This window comes from Scleropages formosus, chromosome 10 (genome assembly GCF_900964775.1).
Source record: "Scleropages formosus chromosome 10, fSclFor1.1, whole genome shotgun sequence".
In the NCBI taxonomy this organism is placed as follows: Eukaryota; Metazoa; Chordata; class Actinopteri; order Osteoglossiformes; family Osteoglossidae; genus Scleropages; species Scleropages formosus.
The window spans coordinates 20,186,781-20,210,155 of NC_041815.1; the positions used below are offsets into that span (position 1 = coordinate 20,186,781).

The following is a 23,375-nucleotide window of genomic DNA, read 5'->3' on the forward strand; positions in this document are numbered from 1 at the left end:
TTTTACATTTATTGATTTAGCAGTTGTTTTTGCCTAAAGTGGCATACAATGATTGCTGATATATATCTGACACTTTTTGTCCGAGGCGACTGACTTATAATGCTAGACACGCTACACTACATATTCACACACTTTATACAGCACAGGAGTGTAACAAACTCACATGAACACACACTACGGGGAATCTGGAAACATCGGTTCACCTAAAAAACAGGTCTTTGGACTGTTGGAAGAAACCCACATGAACATGGGGTGAACATGTAAACTCCACACACACTGAGCCAGATTTAAACCCATGTCTGAATACACAGCCCAGGAGCCGTAAGGCACCAGTACTACCTGCTGTGGTGCCGCAAACTGACGTAAAAAGAAATCTAAGCAAATGGAGCCATAAATCTGTGCAGGGGGTAGGACTATTAATAGCATATTTATTTTTGCTTAGACTGATGTGGAAAAAACAACTGATATTTTTGTGCAAAGGTATTTCACACATCCATTGGGCTGGACATTTTAGCAACTCGGGCTAAGTACTATGGTCGAGACCACCACAGCAAAGGCCTGAACCCATTACAATTCAGAGTCGTTGGACACTCTAACTGCTGCTCCTGAAAGTCTTCATTCACACAATCTAAATTTCATGGTGCAAGCAGAGAGACATCAATGATATCAGTGGACAGCGGCAAACCTAGGTATACTGAGAAGAATGAAAAGCAGAACCTGACGACAACGGAGAGGTTTCGTTAACCTCTGGGAACCTGAGTTGTGACATGTTTGGATAAGTGTGACAAGAACTGATGCAGCTAGCAAGATCATTCCCTTTTAGCTCCACCGACAGCAAAACAGAGGGACAAGTAGCTCTGCTGCTCATGGACTGACTGCTGAATGGACTATGTGTGAGGTGACGGTCCCTTAGTCCATCTGTGATTCTCTGGACATAACGTATCTACACTTGGAGCAATGGGCCCAAATATAACCAGGAGTATGACTTGTTACAAATCTGAATACGGCTGGAGGAAAAAGTAAGCGTATGAGATCTTTCCTGTAGAAACAATTTGTCACCCTCTGGTGGAAGACACTGGAGGAAAACACCAGTCCTTTCACTGCAGGTAGAAAGGCAGCAAGTTCATTAAGAGTATATATGTTTTTTATTTTTCAGCTGCTGTATTTCTCAGAACATGCAGCCAGATAACTATTTCATTATTAAAAGTGGTGTGGTTAAATTAATCAAAATGACAACAGATTAAAAAAAATTAACACACACACTTTCCAAAATGCTTGTCCCATACGGGGTCGCGGAGCCTACCCAGCAACACAGGGCGTAAGGCCAAAGGGGGAAGGGGACACACCCAGAACGGGACACCAGTCCATCGCAAGGCACCCCAAGTGGGACTCGAACCCCAGACCCACTAGAGAGCAGGACCCAGTCCAACCCACTGCACCCCTGAACAAATTAACACATTAACTAAAACACCATTCAGGTAAAAAGTTACAACTGTCCGTTTCCAGAGTACTGCTTTACAATTTTCTTTAGAGATCCTTTTGTACTTCAAAAGGTTTATTTCGCCACAAATTGTTGCTTATTTGCTAGATGCAATAACTGTTTTAATACCATAATTAATTCTGGCTTTGAATAACAGATCTTACAAAGTCTAAATAGCTCTTTACATAGAAAGACAGCTTTTCAAGGAAGATTAATTTCGTTTTGCAGCGGTATTAAAGAAATTCGCTTGGCAGTAGACTATTGTACTACATTTCCCATAAGCCTTATTCGACTATCAATACGTCAGTTCCGCCAACGAAACCGATCAGTCTTTGCATTCTGTGCATCAGATGGCAGGAAATGGGATTTATTTTATGGTCGCTACGAAGGAAGTGAACACCGGAAGTATGTGCATAGCGTCCCTGGATGCAGCTGTCGAGCTCCCTGTAGTAGTTGACATCGGTTCATAGCTAACTGCCTGTGGGCGTATTACACGATAAAAGAACGATGAATCACTAATTATCTTAGCATACCTCAATTGCAGAGGAACAGTGTTGTCCACCGGTAGGTGAGTAAAGTTTTTGTTTTTGTCAACACAAGAGAAGTGCTGATACACACAAGACAACAAGTTTAAACACGAACGACCGTACTACAAACTAAGTAAGTACGTACGGTTCCTCCTGCAAATAAGAACTGCAGAGTCGATTCGTTCTCCTCAGTCTCTCATCATATATGTATAACAGCACGATATTCAAGTGAGATGTGACTTGTAACTTGTAGTTGGTAATTCGTATACGTGCCGTGGTGCCTCAAATCATCGTGTGTGTCAAACCGAATCATGTCATTCGCAGACGCGATGAACTCTGCGGCTCTGCAGATTGGAGACCAGCTCATCCTGGAAGAGGAATATGATGAGACCTACATTCCCTCCGAACAGGGTATTATACCAGTGAAAAGTCTTGTTTTATGTAAACACAAACTGATGTGGGTAGAATAAATGGGTGTAACACTGGGGGAGGAGGCGTGTCCCCGGTATGGAAGCAAGCCGAAGCGAAGGAAGCCGTGGCTCCTCGATTTTTGCCTTTCCTTTGAGGTCTGTTGATATACTTTTTTTTTTTTTTTTTTTTTTTTTTTTTTTGCTTCAGTACCTGACAAATTGTTACAACACTGATGAAATGAATCCAGCACTACTGTGTCAGAGACATGGGGGAGCTGGTAGCTTAGTGGTTGGAGTTACTGTCTTTGGATCCAAAGGTTGCAGGTTCGACTCTCACATCTGACTGTAGTATCCTTCTTGAGCAAGGTACTTCCCCTGAATTGCTCCAGTAAAATTACCCAAGTGTATGAATGGGTGAATAATTGTAACCTTAACACTAATGCTCTTTGGAGAAGAGCATCAGCTAAGTGAATAAATGTAAATCTTAACTGTGCCCTTTCACACTTGTAAAAGGACACAACTATAAATTGTTTATTTGTACAATTTTAAACCATCGTAACAGTATTTTAAGAGAAAACAAGTGTTTCTCTAAGTGTATCAATAATATATAGTGTGGCACAAAATAAAGTATCTGTAAGATATCACTCAAACATTATTTGGCTGTTAATGTAATAATATAGAGAGAAATTTTTTGAAAATAAGAAGAATGTTTATTGGGCAGCACAGCGGTGCATCAGGTAGCTCTTCTGCATCATAGCCTCTGGTCTGATGGAGTATTGGTTTGACTCCAGCTTGGCCTGTGTGGAGTTTGCATGTTCTCCTGTGTTCACGTGGGTTTGGTCAGGCTGCTCTGGTTTCCTCCCACAGTCCAAAGACATGAGTTTGAAGTGAATTATTGACAAATGCAGAATTTCAGATGAAGTACTTGAATGCTGAACCCAACACCAATGGCTATGAGACATACATGCCTGTCCTGTGTGTACATGCTAGTGAGTGAGTGTGTAACATTGCCCTGTTAATGGTTGGCATACCATCCACAGTGTACCCTGCCTCATACTATATAATCTTGGGATAGGCAATAGTCTCTGCATTAGACAAGCAGTTGGCAGTTGCTGATAATTTATGAATGGAAGAATGTATATCTATGAAGTATTAGAGTCTAATTCATGTCTGTTGGCCAGATATGAAGAAGCTCACCGGTAGTAATTTTTCATTCTTGATGTAGCAAGGAAGAGGTTCAGGTGTCATTTTGTCAATTACCCCACACGTCAAAATTATTTGTAACTGTATTCTACTGTGTTTTCTTTTTCTGTCAGATATCCAAGAATATGCCCGGGAGATTGGCATTGATCCTGATCGGGAGCCAGAGCTCCTGTGGCTAGCACGGGAGGGCATTGTGGCCCCGCTGCCTCCTGAGTGGAAGCCCTGGTGAGCAATCCTGCTCCACTGCCCCTTCACAGTTGATCAGTGCTGGGTTTTTGGACATGCTTTTATGTGTATTATTTTTATTTTGATTTTTAATGCTGCTGTTAAGCTTAGTCATCTGCTGTACAGATTGGGCTCTGCATGTTGCATGTTTATGTTTACTGCATTTTTCCCTCCTTTGGGTTCTGGTTTCCAGAAGTGACTCTCTTCTGCTTCTTTTTTTTTGCAGCCAGGATGTGACAGGGGATGTATATTACTTCAACTTCTGTACAGGCCAGTCTACCTGGGACCACCCCTGTGAAGAGTACTACCGCCAACTGGTGGTTCAGGAACGGGAGCGGGCCAAATCCCATAGCAACCCTGGAAAAAAGAAAGAGAAGAAAGAAAAGAAAAGTAAGAAGGGGAAGAAAGAAAAAAAAGACAAGGAGCCCATGAAGATCCCTGATGTAAGTGTGATATGTCAATATGGTGCATTTGACTCAGTCACAATGGAGATCTATAATGCATGTGTCGAAGCCACTCACTATAGTGAGTGCAGTATTTAGGTACACTATTTGAATCTCTGCCTGTGTTTACTCTTAGTTGACATAAGCCTTTACCCAAGTCACATGTTATGTGAAATGTTATATTTTTAAGTTCCCTCAATTCATCCCGATTGGCTTCTAATAATTCACTTCTGAGTATATGGATCTTTGTAAAAAGGGAATGTAATTCTATTATTCTGGACTGCCATATAATTATAGTAGGTATTGTCATGATATAACGTCTATTGAAGACACGCTGCGTGTAGTGGGGCTGTGAAGATGTGGAAGAGCTAGGAGATTTGTCAGGAGCTAAAATGGACAGATGAAGCTGGATTTGGCCATGTGGAAGCACTGGATTGTCAACTATTTTGTGTTTGTCTTCAGCCTGTGAGCGCAACACTTGGACCCCTTCAAGCCCCACTGGGGACCCTTGCCCCTTTGCGGGGCCTGTCAGATGGACCCATGTCCTCTCTCCATGGTTCTCTCAGTGGCTCAGGGACTCTGGAGCCTCTCAAAATGCCACTGAGGGTGAGTGAAGCCAGAAGAAGTTTTCATGACGTGGCATAAAAATAAGAGGCCGCTGGTACATTATTGGTACTAGTACATTTTTTCACTTTCTTTCATCTGTTCTAAGATTAAATAGGCTTAAAAGTACTGAAACATTCCCTTTCTTTGTTTTAATCCCTAAGGTTCCAGTCTCTGGTTTGGGCTCCACTCCAGAAGGCCAGAAACAAGAGGAAAGTGTGTCACCTTCATTGCCTGAATTTGAAGTTGAGGAGGATAAATTCTCTGAGGAAGAGGTAGGCTGCTTTAACTGGAAAATGTTTAGGTTTTCTGTGACACATTGTTACTGCAAGGCTCAGTACAGTAATTCTTCTATGTTTGTGTTCCCACTGTAGCACAGTCAATAGCAGTACTGTAGAGCTGTGTGTACAGAAGAGCTGATGTGTGACGGTTGTTATTGAACTGTGTGACCTATATTGGTAGAGCTTGAGAGGGACCCCAAGGCTGCTGAAAAACCTTCACCTGGACCTGGACTCCCTGGGTGGAGGTTTGCAGTATGAGGTATGTTTGTCCCGATGCACGTCCTGACCTCACCATGGTGATCAGGACACCACTGTCCCCCCGGCTCAGCGTAGTGACCAGAACACTTGTCTTCCCCACACGCAGTATTGTTACAAGGTTAAAAAGAGACTGACAGCTGCACAAACTGTGCGATAAAGAGGGGATTACCCAGAAATACACAGACTAGAACTCTTGGAAAATTCGCAAGACCCTTGTAGGTCACTCTGATACTTCAGGACAGTGAAGCCAGTGTGGAGGCTGCCGTGGAGGAGAAGACAGAGCCAGAATTGCAGGGCCTCGCCCTCTCAGCAGACCACAGCCCTGAGCCACCATCCCAGGTAAAAGGACTTGGGCTCATTCTCTCTCTCTGTACCGCTCTATGTCCATTTCTCCCCGTTTCTAGCTTTCCACTGTTCGGTTTAGTTCTGTTATGCTGTTTGTGATAGTTTTAATCACTTTGTTTTTCCCTGTTTTTAATTCACTGGGTAACTAATACACATCATGGTTAAAATGTTTAGCTCATTGGTATGACGCCATTGCCTAAATACATATGTGCATGTTAAGTTCTACAAGTCTGTAACCAAATGTCTGGGTGATGTCTTTGTTTAATCTTGTCCCTGTTGTAAAATTGTTTTGTTGGTGGAACTTGTCTTACAGTCCTGATTGTCACCTCTTCCTTTTGTATTCTTGTCATCATACTGCCATTGTTGCTGCTTTGCAATATGAGTTTTGTGTATTTCACTCTTTATGTTCCTTGATTCAATCACTCTTGTTACACCCCTCTGTTCTTCTTTTCGGCTTTAAACACTTTTTTAAATCTGCACCTCCTCTTTTGATTTTTATTGTCTAAGCGACTTTTTTTGCCATTCTCCCTTTTGAATTCTGTAAGTGGTTGGCATGTAATACTGACCCTGTGTCCTCATGTCAGTCTCTTGTCCTCCTTTTTCTCTCCCCTTGGGTATGCGTTTTGTCTTTGCACGCACTGTCTCTTTCGGGGCTCCACCCCTTTTACCAAAGGACTCTCTACGTGGGCGCCACCTCCACTCCTCTCCAGCAGGCGGCAGCAGAGCCTGCAGCAGTGCCGCCGCCTGCCCCCCTACTCCTGATTCTCAATCCCCAAGACAAGGGGAGGAGGAGTGGGAAGGAGAGGGAGATGAGGTGTGGGAAGAGGAGGAAGAGGATGAGGCAGAGGATAAGCAACAGAAGAACGTGGCTGGTGGAGGGGACAGAGAGGAGAAGAGCAAAGAGGTGGAGGGGTGTGGACAGAGTGAGGGGATGGAAATGGTGGAGAGGAGTATAAAGAGTGAAGATGAGGAAGGAATAAAGTCAGAGCAACAAGCTGAAGAGGATTCTGATGCTTGTGTAAACAGAGAGGAGCAGAATGGGGCAGAAGAGGAGAGCAAGGAGGTGATGGAGAAATGTGAGAATGATGAGAGTGATGAGGTAGTGGAGAGATGTGTAACAAGTCAGGGAGAAGATGGGAAGGAAGAAGATGAGGACGTGTTAAGATGGGTTAAGAGTGAAGAAGTGAGAAATCGGGAGGAAGGCCAGCTTGAGCAGTGTGTGAAAACTGAGGATGCTGGAGAAAATGATGGAGAGGAGTGTGATGAGGTTGTGGAGAGATGTGTGAACAGTGAAAATGAGGAAGACAGTGAAGAGGTGGTTGAGAAATGTATAAAAAGTGAAGAGGAGGAAGGAGAGGATAGTGACGAAGTAATTGAGAGATTTGTAAAAACTAAGGAAATAGAGGGAATGAAGGAACAGAATGAGGATGAGGGCGAGGTGTTGGAGAGATGTATACAGAGTGAAGAGGAAGAAGGAGAGGATAATGACGAAGTAATTGAGAGATTTGTAAAAACTAAGGAAATAGAGGGAATGAAGGAACAGGATGAGGGCGAGGTGTTGGAGAGATGTATACAGAGTGAAGAGGAGGAAGGAGAGGATAATGACGAAGTAATTGAGAGATTTGTAAAAACTAAGGAAATAGAGGGAATGAAGGAACAGGATGAGGGCGAGGTGTTGGAGAGATGTATACAGAGTGAAGAGGAGGAAGGAGAGGATACTGATGAAGTAATTGAGAGATTTGTAAAAACTAAGAAAATGGAGGGAATGAAGAAACAGGATGAGGGTGAGGTGTTGGAAAGATGCATACAAAGTGAAGAAGAGGACAGTGTGGCAGTGGAAGAGCATAATGGGACTGAAGTGGTAGATGAATACATGCACCGTGAGGAGGAAGGAGGGAGGCAGTGTAGAGAACCAGAAGAACAGTGCGTGAAAAGAGATGATGAATGTGAGAAGGTCATGGAGACTGGAGGTGAAGGAAGAGCAGGGGAAAATGAGGAGGAGATAACACAGAGCCTGGAAAAGAAAGGGGGCCATGAAAAATCTGTCAGTGAGGTGGACGGGACAAGTAAGGAGGAAAAGGCCGGTTTTCAGAAAAGGAAGGGTCGTGAAGTGAAGCAACAGGCTCCTGAACAGGATCCCTCTTCTCCCGAGGTAGGGTGTCTCTTGCCTGGCAATGTGGCCTGTGTGCAACCCTGCCTCCTCCTCCTGCACACATAGTCTTTGCCCGACCCTATTTTTCTAGACTTAATGAGGAGACCTATCCATTCCCTGGGGGCCCCAAAAACTTCACTGCTGGCTCCAGTTGGTGCTGGGCTCCATCACCATTTCATGTTCTTCCTTTCAGCCATTAAAACAGCAGCTGATGCTGAAGCCCGTAAGGACTGGATTGGGACATGCTGCACCCATCCCACTTCACGAGCCTTCTCTTGATCCATCTGTTATCCATCCGCTACCTGTCCCTTTCTACCCCTTTGCCCCCTCCTGAATTGCTGTGTGCTGCATGCTTTGGAGTGGTTTAAATTGTTCAGCTTTCTACATAGTGTTTGCTGTCACTGCATGCTGCTCCATTGTCCTCACCAGCACAGGCATCTGTGGTGTGATGGGAGTAGCATCATTGGGGAAGCATGTGCATTTGTTGTCGGACCTTTCTCCAGTATGTGTGTGAGAGGAGTGGGATATTAGATTTTACTTGCTGTGTCTGCAGTATTAAATGGGCTGTATCTGTACCTCGTGTTCTCTAACTTTCTGGATTTCTGTTGCAGGGCTCTGAGGCGAGTGAACACATAGATGTGGCTTTGGCATCTTTCGATAACCTCAAGGTGTTGTATTGCTACTTCTTTCTTTCTTGCTGCTATTTATTCATTATAGAAATTTGTAAGTTTTTATTGTCTTTTGTGCCCACTCAATTACACAGGGACTATTTTGTAAGAGTGGTAATCATCTGAACAAAAATCTTTTGTATATTTTGAATGTATTTCTACTGGAAAGTTTTGCCATTTTAAAAATGTTAAGGTGCGCATCTCTGATCCGCATTTCAATGCTTTCAATATGAAAATCAATAGGTTTCAAAATCAATAGGTTCGGTTGACCACATTTAAAAGATAACATTGGAACTTTGTATTTTTCAGTTAACTACACACACACACACACACACACACACACATACACATTTTCAGAACCGCTTGTCCCATACGGGGTCGCAGGGAACCGGAGCCTACCCGGTAACACAGGGCGTAAGGCCGGAGGGGGAGGGGACGCACCCAGGACGGGACGCCAGTCCGTCGCAAGGCACCCCAAGCGGGACTCGAACCCCAGACCCACCGGAGAGCAGGACCCGGTCCAACCCACTGCGCCACCGCGCCCCCCTAGTTAACTACATTCAACAGAAATTAATGAAACACTTGATTTGTGTTCAAGAACATGTGTAAGCAAATTGACAGTTGTTGTATGTGATGGTACTACTCTATACACTTGTCCCTCAACTTACAAACACAACTGTGACCAAAAGTCTTTTAACTCAAAATTGTTTGTAAGTCTGTCCACTACATCAGTCAATTAAAAATGTAATAATGTGGCTAAATCCCTCAGTTTAGGTTCTGTTACAGACATCATGAGTATTAAAAAAAAAAGAAAAAATCCTGTTAGACTTACAGTATTCATTTTGTTTTCTGTCCTGGATACATTTGGTGAGAGACAGGATACAACACAAGCTGGATGCCAGTTTATTTAATCTTTTATTGACACAAAGCAAAGTTATAGTTGTCTGCTTTATAATGACTGAAAAGGAATACATAATATTCATAATATCCTATTCAGTATGCTGTGTTCTGCTTTACATGTGCAACACAGCATGGTGTCACTTCTGTGCTTCAAATGCTAAAGTAGAATAAAAAAATTGAGAGATATAGTACAGCAAGTTGGAGGAAGTTTTTAAAAAGTGATTCACCTTAAAATCCTGGCTATTGGACTAATCCTGGCTACAAGGAAGCAATTGATTCAGCCCATAAACATGTTTATCAGTATCTGGTCACTTTTAGTTTACTGTTGAAAAAGTGCAGTAATAAGAGACACATCTCTATTCACTGAATACTTTCCATAAAAGTTTTGGATATAGTTATACTGCTATTTATCTCTATAGTTATGATGCATAAATGTGCTGCTCTTTCAGATGGATTTCATCTAGAATAAGATCCATTCCCCCTTCCTCTCCTCCTCCCCCTCTGAGTTTTGCCATTTTTTTTCTCAACAGAAATTTTAAAAGCTAGAATGGAGAAGAAAATGCAATGAAAAATAAACAAACTGGGAAATTTTTTTTTTTTTTTTTTTCCCCTTCTTTGAAAATTCCTAACTTGGATGTTCATAACACAAGGTCCAAGTGTATATCGATCAGTAAATGTAAACATGGTGCACCAGGACTGACAGAATCTTGTTTATTTGGAGTCAGGTTGCATTCAGGTCAGGGCTGTTGGAGAACATTCTGGATCTGGATGATCTTTCGCCTGCAGAAATTACACCACCATTGGTAAGCCCCCAGACAGACAGAAGTAATGCTTTTACCAATTGTGAAGGGTACGCAGACTCCTTGTGTTGGAAAGTTAAGAACTTTGGATATTGCACTCATTTTCCAGTTTCCAACAATTATAGCTTTTTTGTTGTCTATATCTGTTTGTTATTGATCACCAACATTGCACCCAATTGCCATTGTATAAGAACTTGTGGAGAAAAAGTATTTTTCTATTTTTAGTTTTAACATGGCTTCAAGTTAGTAAAAACATTAGAAGGTGTTAATACAAAGTTATATATTTGTTACATCCAAGACTTTTACAGAACCTAACTTGAAATTAAATTGAGGGATATTTCTATTATTGCGTTTTTATTAACTGTGATTTAGTGGTAAAACAGACTTTAGATTTATAAACAGACAAATTTACTAACAGACTTCAGTCCCAACTGGATTTGTAACCTGAGGAGCAAGTATTTGGTTTTTTGAGAGATTACTGTTTTACATTTTCCACGGTGATCCAATTCTTTTATTCATTTGTAAGTGGATAATTTATTTGAAAGGGATCTTTTAATAGTCCTCTGTATTGGCAAATGTAAGAAAACTTGTGCACGTATATAAAGTAGAAATGCTTCACTTGACACTTACTTCACCCTCACCCCCCAGGTTTCTGTCAAATCAGAGAACAACAGGAATGTGAATGCAAAGATAGAAGAGAGAGCTAAAACTGCAGAGGCAACAGGCAGGTGCGTCTCAGCATTTCTCTCCCTGGGTCAGGAAATGTTTTGATAGTGGCAAGGGTGGAATTGTGGCTTTTTTCCTTAACCACTATTTTATATCTGTATTTGTGTGTGTGTGTGTGTGTGTGTGTGGTGGCTGTGATCTTATTAACTCTTCACATGAGACCAAGAAAGAATGCTAACTGTAAAACTGAAATGGTGTAGTGGCAGATAATTTGTTCCTCTCTTGATTTTATTGTTGTGTTGCTGAGTAATTCATGTGACAATGAAATTTTCTGTTGGATTTTTCCATAAAAATAGTCACTTTCTACCTGTTATAATACTTACTTATACATAGCTAGGTTGCATGCTGGCTCAAGGGTTTTTCATCTGGCACCAGCTCTGTGTGGGGTGTCTGTGTATCTTCATTGTGTTTTCGTGGGTTCTTTTTTAGTATTCGGCTTCCTTCATGCCTCTAAATTGTCCTTGATGTAACTGAATATGTACGCATGTGTCAGTGCATATATCCCATACATCGTGTGCCATTTCTATTCCACTTGTTTTCTTGAACTGGCTTCAGATAACATCTGAGCATGTAATTCATATACAGCTACGGAACGGTACTAAAGAAGTGTTCACTGTTTCAGAAAAACAATCACTGTGGGATTTTGCATGCACATTGACAGCTTTCTCCAGGTGGCAGTCCAAGACAAGAGCCTGGGCGGTGAGAGCCAGGACACTTCATGTTCTGGACCTAGGCCAGAGGTAGAAGGGGGTAGCATGAGCCTGGGGAAGAGGCTGGAATCCTGCCGGGGAAAACTGCTGCGGAGCCCCCATGCTGACTCCACAGAGCAAGTCCTGGACCAGCAGGTACAAGGATACAAAGAGGAACTTCAACTTCGGCTGGAGGAGGAGAAAGAGAGGGAAGCCAATGCAGAGTTTGAGAGAGCGCTACAGGAGAGACTGCGGTCCATGAGGAAGGACATCAGAAAGCAGGAGGAGCAGGAGGAGCATAGGCTGCAAAAGGAAAAGGAGGAGAGAATTCGGTAAGCAGAGAAATACAAAATACTGAATGCACCAAAACTTTGAAAGTGTGGCTTTCTTTAATGACCTAGAATGAAGGAAAACAAGAATACAAATGATCTGTGTTCCCATCTGGATAGAATACAATGGTGTAAAGATTCATGTAGAGCTGTTATTTTCATTGGAGGAACAGCAAGGGTAGGACTTGGAGCTCTTCTGTTGACCCTTTGTGTCAGAATCCTGAAGCAGCATCTACAGGAGGAGGAGATGCAAGAGGAAGCGACGCTGAGGAAGGAGTCACAGCTCCGCCTGAAGGAATTACGGGAATCTGTGCTGCAAGAGGGGGAGACCCAGCAGCAGAAACTTAGGTCAGACATCATCTCTGTGTAACATTATTATTTCCCCTTTCTTTTGGGAGATATATTAGCTACTGTAGTTTTGTGGATCTGTTTACATTTGTTGTGTGTTTTTTTGTTGTGTATTTATCTCTCTGACTCTGTTCATTTTTTCAAGGGAGGAGATAGAGTCCAAACTGCAACAGTTAAGGACAGCAGCTGAAGCAGAGATGATGGTGGAAAAGGAGAAGCTGGATAGGAGGAGGAAGGCAGACTTGGAGTCCCTGAGGCAGGAGAACAAGGACCTGCTGGAGGCTGAAAGGCACAGGCTGCAGAAGGAGAGAGAGCAGCAGCTTGAGGCTCTCAGATCAGAGGTAAATGGAAATCATGTACATTACTCCTCCTGGTCTTTATTCAGGGTTTTACAGGTTAACTCATTGTCACATTTGCCCTGGAGACAGGTTGATTGACACTTTGTAAGTATAGTGATTTCCTGTGTGTATGTGAATGTGAAGGATATTTGTTCTGTCTGTTTGTGTCTATGCATGCATGCATAGACACAGAGTGAATGAGTTAAGGATGGTAATTGGAGTTGGGAGGAATTAAAATCAGGCCGTTAAAACTTGATTCAAGTTCTTTTATTAAAATGTGTGTGTTTCTGCTTTGATTTATACAACTCCATCACTCATTTGCTTTTCTCTATGTGTGTCCAGGAGAAGATCAGTGACCTCCAGGAGGATCTAAGGACACCTCGTCCTGTGCAGTACCTCAGCTCTTACCAGAAGGAGGTGTGAACTTCAGTGGCACTCTTCCTTTGTGGAGAAGAGACCTTTTTTTTTTTTTTTTTTTTTTTTTCTATCAGGGCATGCCTCTCGCTGCTTATTCAGGGCATCTTGCTGTGTCTCTGTGCTTGGGTAGCTGGGTGACGTGTTGCAAGAGATGAGGCAGGAGGTGCAGAAAGACCACAGTCGGAAGCTCGAGCTCCTGAGAGAGGAACACCAATGTGAACTGGAGTCAATCAGGGAGAATCACCTAGTTGAGGTGAGGGAGTACTGTTAATACTGAAACCACTGATCATAATCACTGTTCGGAACATTTCAGTGATGTATGTGTAGCCCTGTTCAGGGTTGGACACATGCTGTATGTATTGAAGACACATCAGCAGACGTGGCAATACCGCTATCCTACAGTGACAGGGCAGCAATTGCCTGACCTTGTGGACCATATGTGCAGAGTTTTTTGTTTTGTTCCCTGTTCTTCTATGGGTTGTCTCAGAGGACTCTAGTTCACTTCCACAGTTCCAAGGCCTCTTTTGGAATCATTTTTTTGACTCGTAAATGCACAGAGTTGGAGAATGCATGTGTTTGTGTCATAATTCAAGTGAGCATTGATACCTGGAGGAGCAGGGATTGGAGGAATGACCTGGTAGATATGAATCCAAGTACCATATTATCTGATTTCTGTTCCTAGATACTGATTAATAAATGCAAAGATAAAACATAAGAAAATATACTTGGTACCAGAGCACCTTAATCTCAAGATCAGTGATTGGCTTTCCAGCTGTATTGTCCATCATGAGGTCATATGGTCTGGACACTCAAGTGAAGGGAGGTGCTGAGTTAGATTAGTTGGAACAGGCAGCTGGTGATGCTGTCACATACCTCATCTGCTTTTTTTGGGTAGACTTCAGATAATCCTAATCTTGATTATATCAGTGTTCACTAGAAATGAGTGGATGGATGAGGGCAATAACCAATGGACATCTGTTCTCCAGGAGAGCCGACAGAGAGAGCAGCTGCTCTCAGTACTGCAGGAGGAGAGGAGGCGGCTGCTGGCCTCCCACAGCTCTCAACTGGAAGATCTACGCATGCAGCTCAACTCTCAGTTGCAGCAAACCCGCCAGGAACAGGCACTCAAGGTAAGGAGAGGAGAGTGTCATAATATCATTCGGACAACACACATCTGACATATGCACATTCATTCAAGAGGTTCAGATCTTTGATTAACAGATGTATTACACGGTCTTATTTAATATTTCTGGTTTTATATTATGATACCTTGAAGACCTGTCCTTTCTGTCCACCAGGAGGCTCAGCTGCAGGAGCAGGGTCAGCTACTCGAGCTTAGAATCAAAGAGCTGAAGGACCAGACTGCAGTACTGCAAGCTGAGGTACTACACCGTGGTAAAAGTATCGAGTTTGGTAGGAGGGATACTGCAAGGTAGATTCCCGGTGTCTCCTGCAGTGTGTGAATGTGTGTTTTCTCATATGTGGATAAAGTATTAAAGCTCTGATTCTGCTACAGGTGAAAGAGTTGAAAAAGAGAAAGCAGGAATTGGGAGAGGAAGAAAAAGAAAAGCTGAGAGAAAAGGAGGTGAAATACTGTTCTATTTTTACACTATATCTTGCAATACATCACTATCATCTTTATCATAAGTGTGTGTGTGTGTGTGTGTGTGTGTGTGTGTGTGTAGATTTTGCCTTGCCTTCTGCAAGAGAGAGATGGTGCTCGGGAAGAGAGGGATCGTCTGCAGGTGGAGGTGGGTAGAGTTCGGGAAGAGAGGGACCGAGCGAGGGAGGAGGGCAGGAGACTGAGAGAGGAAAAACTCCGACTGGAGAGCAAAGTGGAACTTCTGCAGGAACGCTGTGACCAACTGAGCTGCAGAGTCAGGTAATACATAGTACAGCAGACTGGGCTGCGTTGGTCTCTGACTGTCTACTAATGTCCAGTACAATGATCACCACTTTGATTTGTTTTTGAAACTGCATTCACATTAAGTTCAAGTTCTTGTGAAGCTCTGCATGCACAGTATATTGTCATTGAGCTTTGCATCCAGTCTAGTTGCATCCAGTTTCCATTTTAACTAACACAATGGGATCTTAATTTTTTTAAACATTCAAATGAATACAAAAACACCCATCATTTTTAACCAAACAAGCAGTTTTTCCACCTAATTAAGTATAAAACGCATTACCACTCGAAAAAGAGATCAAAATTTGACAGAATATGAGTTTTGAACTTGGTCTTCTTCTCAGCCCCATATCTAAGTTTATGTTTAGAATGGGATAATGTCTGTATATTACAACTTTGTCAAAGCTGCTGAAGAAAATGTCACATGACTTAAAATAAGGTGGAAATGCCCGGGTTCCATAGATCAGTTGAATTATATGGGAGTGCATATGACCTTTCATGCTTTCATGGCAGGCTGGTTAAATGTTTGCAGTGCTTTTTCTTAATTTACTGTCTCTTTGTTGCGAACAGTTCTACACAGTTGAATACATCATAGCAGTATAAAACGAACATTTTTATTTGATGTTGTGGCCTCATCCATATGTCCAACTCACCACACTTTCACCACATTAAATATGTTGCCGAACACTGGTCCAATAGGATGGGATGACCTTGGGTACTGAAGTTATGCATATTTATTTTCACGTTTGTAACTATCGCTGTAGAGGTACGTAATATTTGTACTGATTGTATGTTACATTCTGATAATGTTTCACTTTACCGGAAATAGTATTAAAATAACAGGAGAGCACAACTCTAAGTGGAATTAGGGGTTTTTGGCCGTTTCTGTGGGGCTTCAGACTTGTGCTTATATGTCATCTGTTTCTTTAAAGATTTCTTTTTTTGGGGCTTATTACAAAAAATAACCTTTTCCAGATTTTACAATCTTTGTTACTTTTCATAACCATAATAATGAGTGATTCGTGGCTGTTTTCAATGAAGTCAGCATAAAAATGGGAAGTTTTCCCTAATTGTGAACTGTAATTGCAGCGACTTGGAACAGCGTGAGAGCACAAGGCAGGCTGGTACCAGGTTGAAGCAAGTCCAAAAGAGAGGGAAGGAAAAGGAGAAGAACACAGAGAAAGCGACACCTGCTGATAAGGACAGAACTTTGCAGCTGGAGGACCTGGAGCACCCAACTTCTACCTCCCCGCTTCCCCCATCCCAGGGCAGTGAGAGCAGCATGGACGAGTATGTACCTCTGTCTGTCTGTGACCTTCCTCTATATTCCCACAATTAAAAACCAGTTAGGGTTCTTAATGACTGGCGAAGGAAGTCCCATAAAATTGTTGATTTGTTTGTTTTTCCACCATCTTCCTTACCCCACCATGTTTCTTAGTGTACGCCGATACATCTCCGCAGAGGGAGTGTCCATACAGAAAGCCAGACGCTTCCTGGAACAACAAAATGGCAGTCTGAGTGAGAGACAGGCAATGCTGCGGGCAGCCCGAAGTAGCTGGGTTCAAGACCCTGCCAGGGCATCCACTACTCAGGACCTCTTCAGAAATCTCCAGAAGGTAACCTGGAAATTGTCTGATTTGTCTTCTTTAGTCAAACTGTACTTATTATCACATGTAACAGTTCTTAGCTGGTGGAGTGGTCTAAAACTTGTACCTATTTTTTTTGTATTTTAATCATCATGTGTAATGAAAACATTCTGCCTTTTAATCCTCACTGCTTTTTTTCTACTTTGTGTTTTGCCTCCTCTGCTTCTTTCTCCTAATTGTGCCTTTGTCAGGAGGCCAGCCACCTGGAGCAGCTGAGAGCCACAGTCCAGCGAGGTCAGACACTTCTGCGTCGGAAAGAGGAGAAACTTAGTCAGCTGGAGAGTTCACTGGCAGAGGAGGTCTTCCCCCACTCATCCTCTGTTTCATTGTACTCCACAACAATCCACTAACTGTAGACAGTACCCCCCCCCCCCCCATCTCACCCGCTGCTCACTGCACACTTCACTGTCATGGCATCACCGGGCTACAGCACACTGTAGAATGTACTACATTTACTGCCTGAAATCCAGCTATGCTTAGTCACAGTACGTGTAGCTTGCATGAGGACTAATGCTGTAATGGTGTGTCTGCAGCTGTCAGATGACGATGTGGAAAGAGCCGCAGTAGACAGAAAAGTGACCTTTGATGTCAGTGACTCCGATTTGAGCAGCACTGAGGCCCATGACAGCACAGGTAAGAGACTAAGCTGGTATAAGTTTCATTTAAATGAAGACCCACAAAAACACTGGTGTTTTGACATGGGTGTGGTAGGACAATTAATCAGCTCAAGAAACTGGTCAGTACAGACATAGCTGTATGGTTTTTTTTGATGCAGGATTGTGAATTTAAGGGCTGAAAGGTTTTGTTGAGCTGAAAAGTCAGACCCTTCTGAAGTCCTTTTCTGGGAGTTAAAGTTTTAGGGAATATGACTATAATGAATATTTTACAATTAAAATATATACTCTTCTTTCCTGTCTATATGTCCTTGTCCCTCTTTTTGTCTGTATCTTCCCTGTCTCCAACCAGGTGCCCTACCCTCAGTCCCAGCCAAAGTGCAGCAGTTGGCTGAGTCTCTGCAGCAGATCTCAGGCCAGCTCAATACTGTGTTGGGGGCCCTGGACTCCTTGGCTCAGAGACAAGCTCCCCTCTTGCCCCTTGCTAAGGCTTCCTACAATCCTATCCCCACACCTCTGCACCATTCCTTCTCTCATGGCCTCTCCTCTGCCTGGGCCCCCCCTGTCCATAGTACCCCTGCCCAAAGTTTGGAGGAGACGCTTGGCACTCGCTGGAGCAAGCTCCTTCCTGGTACGTCTCAAGAATCACCATGCTAGACTAGCTGTTTGTGGGGAGGAGACTCTCAGCTGACCTCACAAATTGCCCTGTGTTCCCTTGGGTGGGTGAAATGGCTGCGGTTGTCGCTCCCTCGTATGTTTGAATGACTCCTGTGGACAGCTGGGCCTCTACAAGCTTGTGAGTGGAATCAAATGAATAGCACCTTCATCAAAGTGTCTTATGTGTTCTGATGAAGCAGTGACAAGGTATAAAGTGCTAGAGAACTTGCTGGTTGAAGCCAGCTCAAGAAACTAGTTTGTAGAGATGTACTCCTTTGCATTCCTTGGTGCAGGTACAGTCATGACCAGTAGATGTCTGTCCCACCTAATCTGAATATGCTTTCCATTTGCCAGCTGGGAATGCAGAAAAAACATTGCTTCTCTCAGGGTCTCACGCAGCAGTGCATTCAGCATTCTCTGGGTACACACCAGCCAGGTAATGTCAAAATTTGTCACCACCCACCTCACAGCTCAACATTCTTCTGAAAACATGGTGATGCTGTGGGGAAAAAGTTGACTGCTGAGTTTAGGAGCTATTGACAGTTATAGTGGTAGTAATTATGTGCATTGATTGTGGTGCATGTTTGTCTTTTCTGGTGGGTCTCTGTTTTCCAGTGAGTATGCCCGCCGCCTGCGGTCCACAGTGTCCGGTTCAACAGAGGTGGATGGACAGCGACTCCAGGAACTGATTGATGGCAACAAGAGGTGGCTGGAGAGCCGCAGGAAGGACTCCAATGTGTATCCTTAGTGAGGGTGCAGTACCCAATGCCCTATGTTCCTCACCACGTCCATTGCAAGACCACACCATTGCACTATAATAGTGTCATGCAATTCCAGGATGTGGCCAGAAGACAATCTGGCGTACAGGTCAATTACACACTTTTTCCCCAAAACCGCTAAGGGCACAGCACTACAATTGGGAATGTAGTGCACTGAAGCAGGGGTGGAAGTGGCATAAAATAAGTTCTGAGTCGTAACTTCTCCTTTCTTTAATTTGCACATTTTTCAGGTCATTCGTATGACAAAACATATAGTGCACATAAAGTTCTCCACTTTATTTAAAATCATATCTGAATATGGAAAGTGTTTTATGTATTGATGCTATGGTTGATATATTTGTGAGTTATGTATCACTTAACAATTATGAATGCTTAAAAATCACTCTCTCCTTAAAAGTACATGTCATATTTATTAACAAACGTATTCTTTTAAATCTCACAAATTTGTTCCATATGTGTTGGGTGAGTCACATTTTTTGTATTTGTTTTTTCTGTAATCTGAATGCGCTCTGTCTTCCTTCAGGATAGAACGCTCTATTAGAATATTAGAATATATCTGATAGACCCAGTATTGCTAAGTCAGAATATTGTTTGTCTCGTTAGCACAAGTTTTATTGTGTTTATATTTCTTCACCTTTATTTCTGCATTATATATCCCATTCTTCCTTAACGGATCCTTTGATCAGGCCTGTATTCACCCGTGTACAGAAACCTGCCTCCATGAATGGGCTGGTACAGCTGAGTCTTGATGAAAACAACCAGATAAAGGTGTACCGTTACTAATTTTAATGGAGGGAAGAGAGAACAGTGACCTCAAGAGCAGCACAATTTCACATCCTGCAAATGTGTTAACTATTTCTGAATTGAAGGTGAATAAATGGTATGACATTCAACACATGTGCAGTCCAAGGTATGACCAGGTGTGAGGCAGCAGTCTGAACTTGTGGAGTTCTTAATTAACAGCATAACTTTCCATTTTCCAAAATGATTCCAAAAATCAGCAGTTGCATAGGCATGATGTTAATATGAAAAATCCTTCCAGCTGCAACATAAAACTCAGCACAGCATGGTTTAACCATGTCCATTGAAGCATCTCCCACAGTCCATTTAAATAGCTTGGAGGATTCATTAGAAAAGCAACTGGTGCGTTTGTTCTCCCCAGTTGTGGTTGCTAGTCCAAGGGTTTCAGTTGAGGTGCAGTTTGTGTTCCTTTCCACCACAAAGAACTTCAGGGCAATGCAGGGACCTGTAAATACAGCTGGGCTGCTTTTTGCTTGGTTCAATTTTTACACTGTGCCATTTAACCCACTCATCTGCATCGCTATTAGAAGAAGCAGTAGTCTATTACAAGTCCTAGAAAAATCTTGCGTCGGCGGTTACATTCTGTTATATTCGCACACTTTGAATTGGATCTTGTCATTTTGTGTAGGACTGTCTGGTTAAAATATGTATAAGGTGTTCAGAGAAAGACCTTTTAAACATTTCATTTTGTTCATGTTAGAAATTCCAGTACCAGTAGTTTAAGAAAACAAGTATGACAGGATTGGAAAATGTCAATAGTTATCTATGAGCCAGTTGTCAATGTTTGCTATCAACATCAGGGTTTTTATGTTAAAACCACTGTACTGTCTTACTTCCATGTGTCTTATGTAGATAACTGTGGAATGTTGAAATATTTTTATAAGACAGATTGTAATAAATGTACAGTGATGTATTTTCATTAAATGCCTTGATTTCATTGTTTTCTGTCAGTATGTCCCTTAAATAATGCATGCTGTATACATGCCAGTATGTAAGTTGTATTCCACAGATTTGACCATCTCTAACAACAAATTACAAGATGTAAAGTTTGTCTCAGGTTTTAATGGAGGCAGTCAAGCAGCAATGAGCTGAGTATAATCGAACTGCATCACAGTAACCCTGTCTGGGTAGGAGTAATGTGGCATCATCACGGGTTCACTGTAAGCAACGACCTGTGTCTGTGAGAGAGTCAGAGAGAGAGAATTTTTTTGATCTGAATAAAGCCCCACAGCTCTCACTCTACTCTATGGATAGAGCTGAAAAAGTGGAAAAAATAAGTACAAAAATTTCCACTGATGGCAAGCTCCCTAACCAGCCCTTCTAACAAAATGCATTCACAGTCTTACTGGTTGGGGATCTTGGCAAGAACAGTAATGGTGTGTTTTATGTAAGTTATACTCAGTCTTTTCCGCATAGTGTGTAAGATGCACTTGTGCCTATTGGTCTACAGATCATTCTGCTGTGTCATGGTATTTTTTTAAATTCCTTACATGTAATTATTTAGTAGATGCTTTTCTCCAGTGACTTCCAATGAACTCTACGTAGTGTTATCAGCCCACACACCTCATTCACCAAGGTGACTTACACTGGGTCACTCATCCATATACATCAGTGGAACACACTCTTTCTGCCACTCACACAAATTAATAAATATATATTGTGACTTGTATATTCAGAGTATGATGTACAAGGAGCTTAAGGGTTGGAAGAGATCCATCCATACAAGTCACATCTTTATGAATGTCAGCAATGTGCTTCCAAGTAGCTGACAACGTCTGCTATTATGATCTCACTGCAGTGAGGTCACAATGGCCGTGAATTGCCAATAAACGTAAGTATGACGTCACAAGCGCCATATGCGCCGCTTTCATTTACCCGTTACGGCCAGTAGACGCTTTCATCTAAAGCCACGTAAACCTTTTGGAAAAATATTTCCTTGAGCGAATTCCTGTCCGTTTTACAGACACCATCAAGTTTCTCCCTCAAAAATGTCTTTTTCGGAGAGTCCAAAGTTTCTCAGCAAAGGTGAGATTAATCTCTCTCTCTCTGCGGACTGGAGATCTGAACAATGATGGGTGTAGCTTTGGACCAGTTTGTGGCATTTCAAAGCGCCTCCATTGGGGGCGGGTTCGAGCCCAGTCAGCGCAGTCCGTTTGGAGTTTGCATCTTCTTCAAATCGTTTTCGCGTGGGTTTCCTCGGAACGCTCCGGTTTCCTCCCACTCCACACAGCCCATTAGCTGCGCTGGTAACTCTAAATTGTCCAAATGTATGTGTCAGTACATTGCTTTCCTGGACTATACACGGGTGAAACTAGAGATGGGTGAGTTCTAGCACTGGAAGTTGATTTTAATACGAGTCGTGTCATCTAGTATATACACTACTAGTTAATTAATAACCGCTGTTGTTCCGCGTCCTACATGCCATGGGGCTGCTGCCGCCGCCCTTTGCTTTGCACCGAACCGCTGCAGGTTTGAATCCCACCTCCACCTGCTCTGCCCTTGGCTTGGGCCAACTGGGCAAGTTGCTCCAATAGAATTACCCACGTCCTCTGTGTGTAAAAAAAAGGGTAAATAAAATTAAGTCGCTGGCGGAAAGGGTCGACTAAGTAAATGAATCAATCGGGGGACAGTACTTTTGGGAATGTTGGTGTGGGGAGGACATGGGGTCAGTTATATTTTTCGTAGTCAGAAAGGGGGATTGTTTCATTGTTATGGGAAAGACTTTGTCTTGACAATGTATTTTTATGTAATGGTTGCTTAGTAATTTTGTTGACCAACTATAAGAAAATGGTGTTGGGTTTGTTTGTGGATTTTAATGTATTGTTTTGGTTGTGTGTATTATTGATAGCTATTAAATAAAGTTTGTGGGGGAAAAACAAAATCTGTAAGTGAGCAGGACGCGCCGCTAGGTGTCGCCAGAGTCCAGTGTTGGCTGTGCTTCGTTCGCGTCCGGCTGCGGTCAATGCGGAGTTTTGTACTGGAGACAGCGCACTGAGAGATTAAGCATAACCAGGTGGATAGGGACCAGAATTGCTCAGTGTTTAACTGTTTTCCCAACAGAGTTTCTCGTAAAGAAAAGGAAGGGAACGGAGAGGAAGGAAGAAAAGGATGCGGGGCCCAGGAGGGCCGCTGCAGTAAGTGAGCGCTCACCTGTGTGAACCCTAGTTTGGTCCATGTGGAGCCTGAGCAGTATAGCCTCTTGTCTTGACCACATGAACCGTCGACCGGTCTGCAGGCTTCCTCCTCCACTCTAAATTCAACCACAAGAACAGCTCATGTCATAAAAGGGGCTGCAGCTTTAGAGCTCAGTGTTCAGGTGCTCCATCTGAGACTCTTGTTTTTTTTTTTTTTTTTTTTTTTTTTTTTTTTTTTTTTTTAATTGAATTAACAGAATACAGTACAACTGTGGAGACACTTGAATCAACTACTACAGTGAGCTTCACCTGTGGGCCGTAGTAATAAAACACGTCATTGCCAAATGTGTAAGAATCTCTAATTGTAGTTTGTTCTCTTCTTTTGCCGTGTCATTTTTAAATGCTTACAAATTAGATTTAGATTGGACAAAATGTTTTCCGAGATGGTCAAATCCTATCACCATTTGATCTCCAACTTAAAAGGATGTCTATATAGGATAGCACAACTCTTCATGTAGTCCTGTGCATCTTAAGTATTGAGAGGATATTTGGGTTAAGAGCAATAGGAGACCATATTGATAGGCTGGTTCAAATCTCCAGGTATCTCCTGATATGTCTCCAAGCTGGAAGGCTATTCTGTACAGCAAAATTTTGTGGTAAAGACTAAATCTTGTGGAATTTCTGAATAAAATTATGTTT

At 42.6% G+C, this 23,375-nt stretch overlaps 1 protein-coding gene across 4 annotated transcripts; it reads left to right on the forward strand.

Moving 5' to 3' along the window:
• The first annotated feature begins 1,869 nt into the window (after window positions 1–1,869).
• Window positions 1,870–20,423, forward strand: LOC108927250 (centrosomal protein of 164 kDa-like). 4 transcript variants are annotated; one of them, XM_018740422.2, is made up of 29 exons: window positions 1,870–2,048; window positions 2,332–2,418; window positions 3,734–3,845; window positions 4,072–4,288; window positions 4,751–4,894; window positions 5,056–5,166; window positions 5,354–5,431; window positions 5,668–5,769; window positions 8,539–8,595; window positions 10,221–10,298; window positions 10,944–11,023; window positions 11,683–12,042; window positions 12,256–12,387; window positions 12,533–12,728; window positions 13,068–13,142; window positions 13,273–13,395; window positions 14,129–14,272; window positions 14,441–14,524; window positions 14,659–14,727; window positions 14,828–15,024; window positions 16,135–16,335; window positions 16,484–16,661; window positions 16,883–16,990; window positions 17,225–17,324; window positions 17,658–17,936; window positions 18,084–18,101; window positions 18,317–18,398; window positions 18,578–18,700; window positions 19,428–20,423. In XM_018740422.2, the coding sequence occupies exons 2-29, from the start codon at window positions 2,337–2,339 to the stop codon at window positions 19,522–19,524; spliced, it is 3,627 nt and encodes a 1,208-aa protein (XP_018595938.2). In that variant the 5' UTR covers window positions 1,870–2,048; window positions 2,332–2,336; the 3' UTR covers window positions 19,525–20,423. The 4 variants fall into 4 exon arrangements, with proteins under 4 accessions (XP_018595938.2, XP_018595940.2, XP_018595941.2 ...); XM_018740424.2 differs by having other exon boundaries at window positions 1,870–2,044; XM_018740425.2 differs by lacking the exon at window positions 18,084–18,101.
• Window positions 20,424–23,375: the final 2,952 nt, after the last annotated feature.

Bases quoted from the DNA above. Each gene is read 5' to 3' on its own strand.
- LOC108927250 (XM_018740422.2), top strand. From the start codon at position 2,337: ATGAACTCTGCGGCTCTGCAGATTGGAGACCAGCTCATCCTGGAAGAG. The intron at 2,419-3,733 runs GTATTATACCAG...TTTTTCTGTCAG, and splicing joins CTACATTCCCTCCGAACAGG to ATATCCAAGAATATGCCCGG. The intron at 5,167-5,353 runs GTAGGCTGCTTT...CTATATTGGTAG, and splicing joins ATAAATTCTCTGAGGAAGAG to AGCTTGAGAGGGACCCCAAG.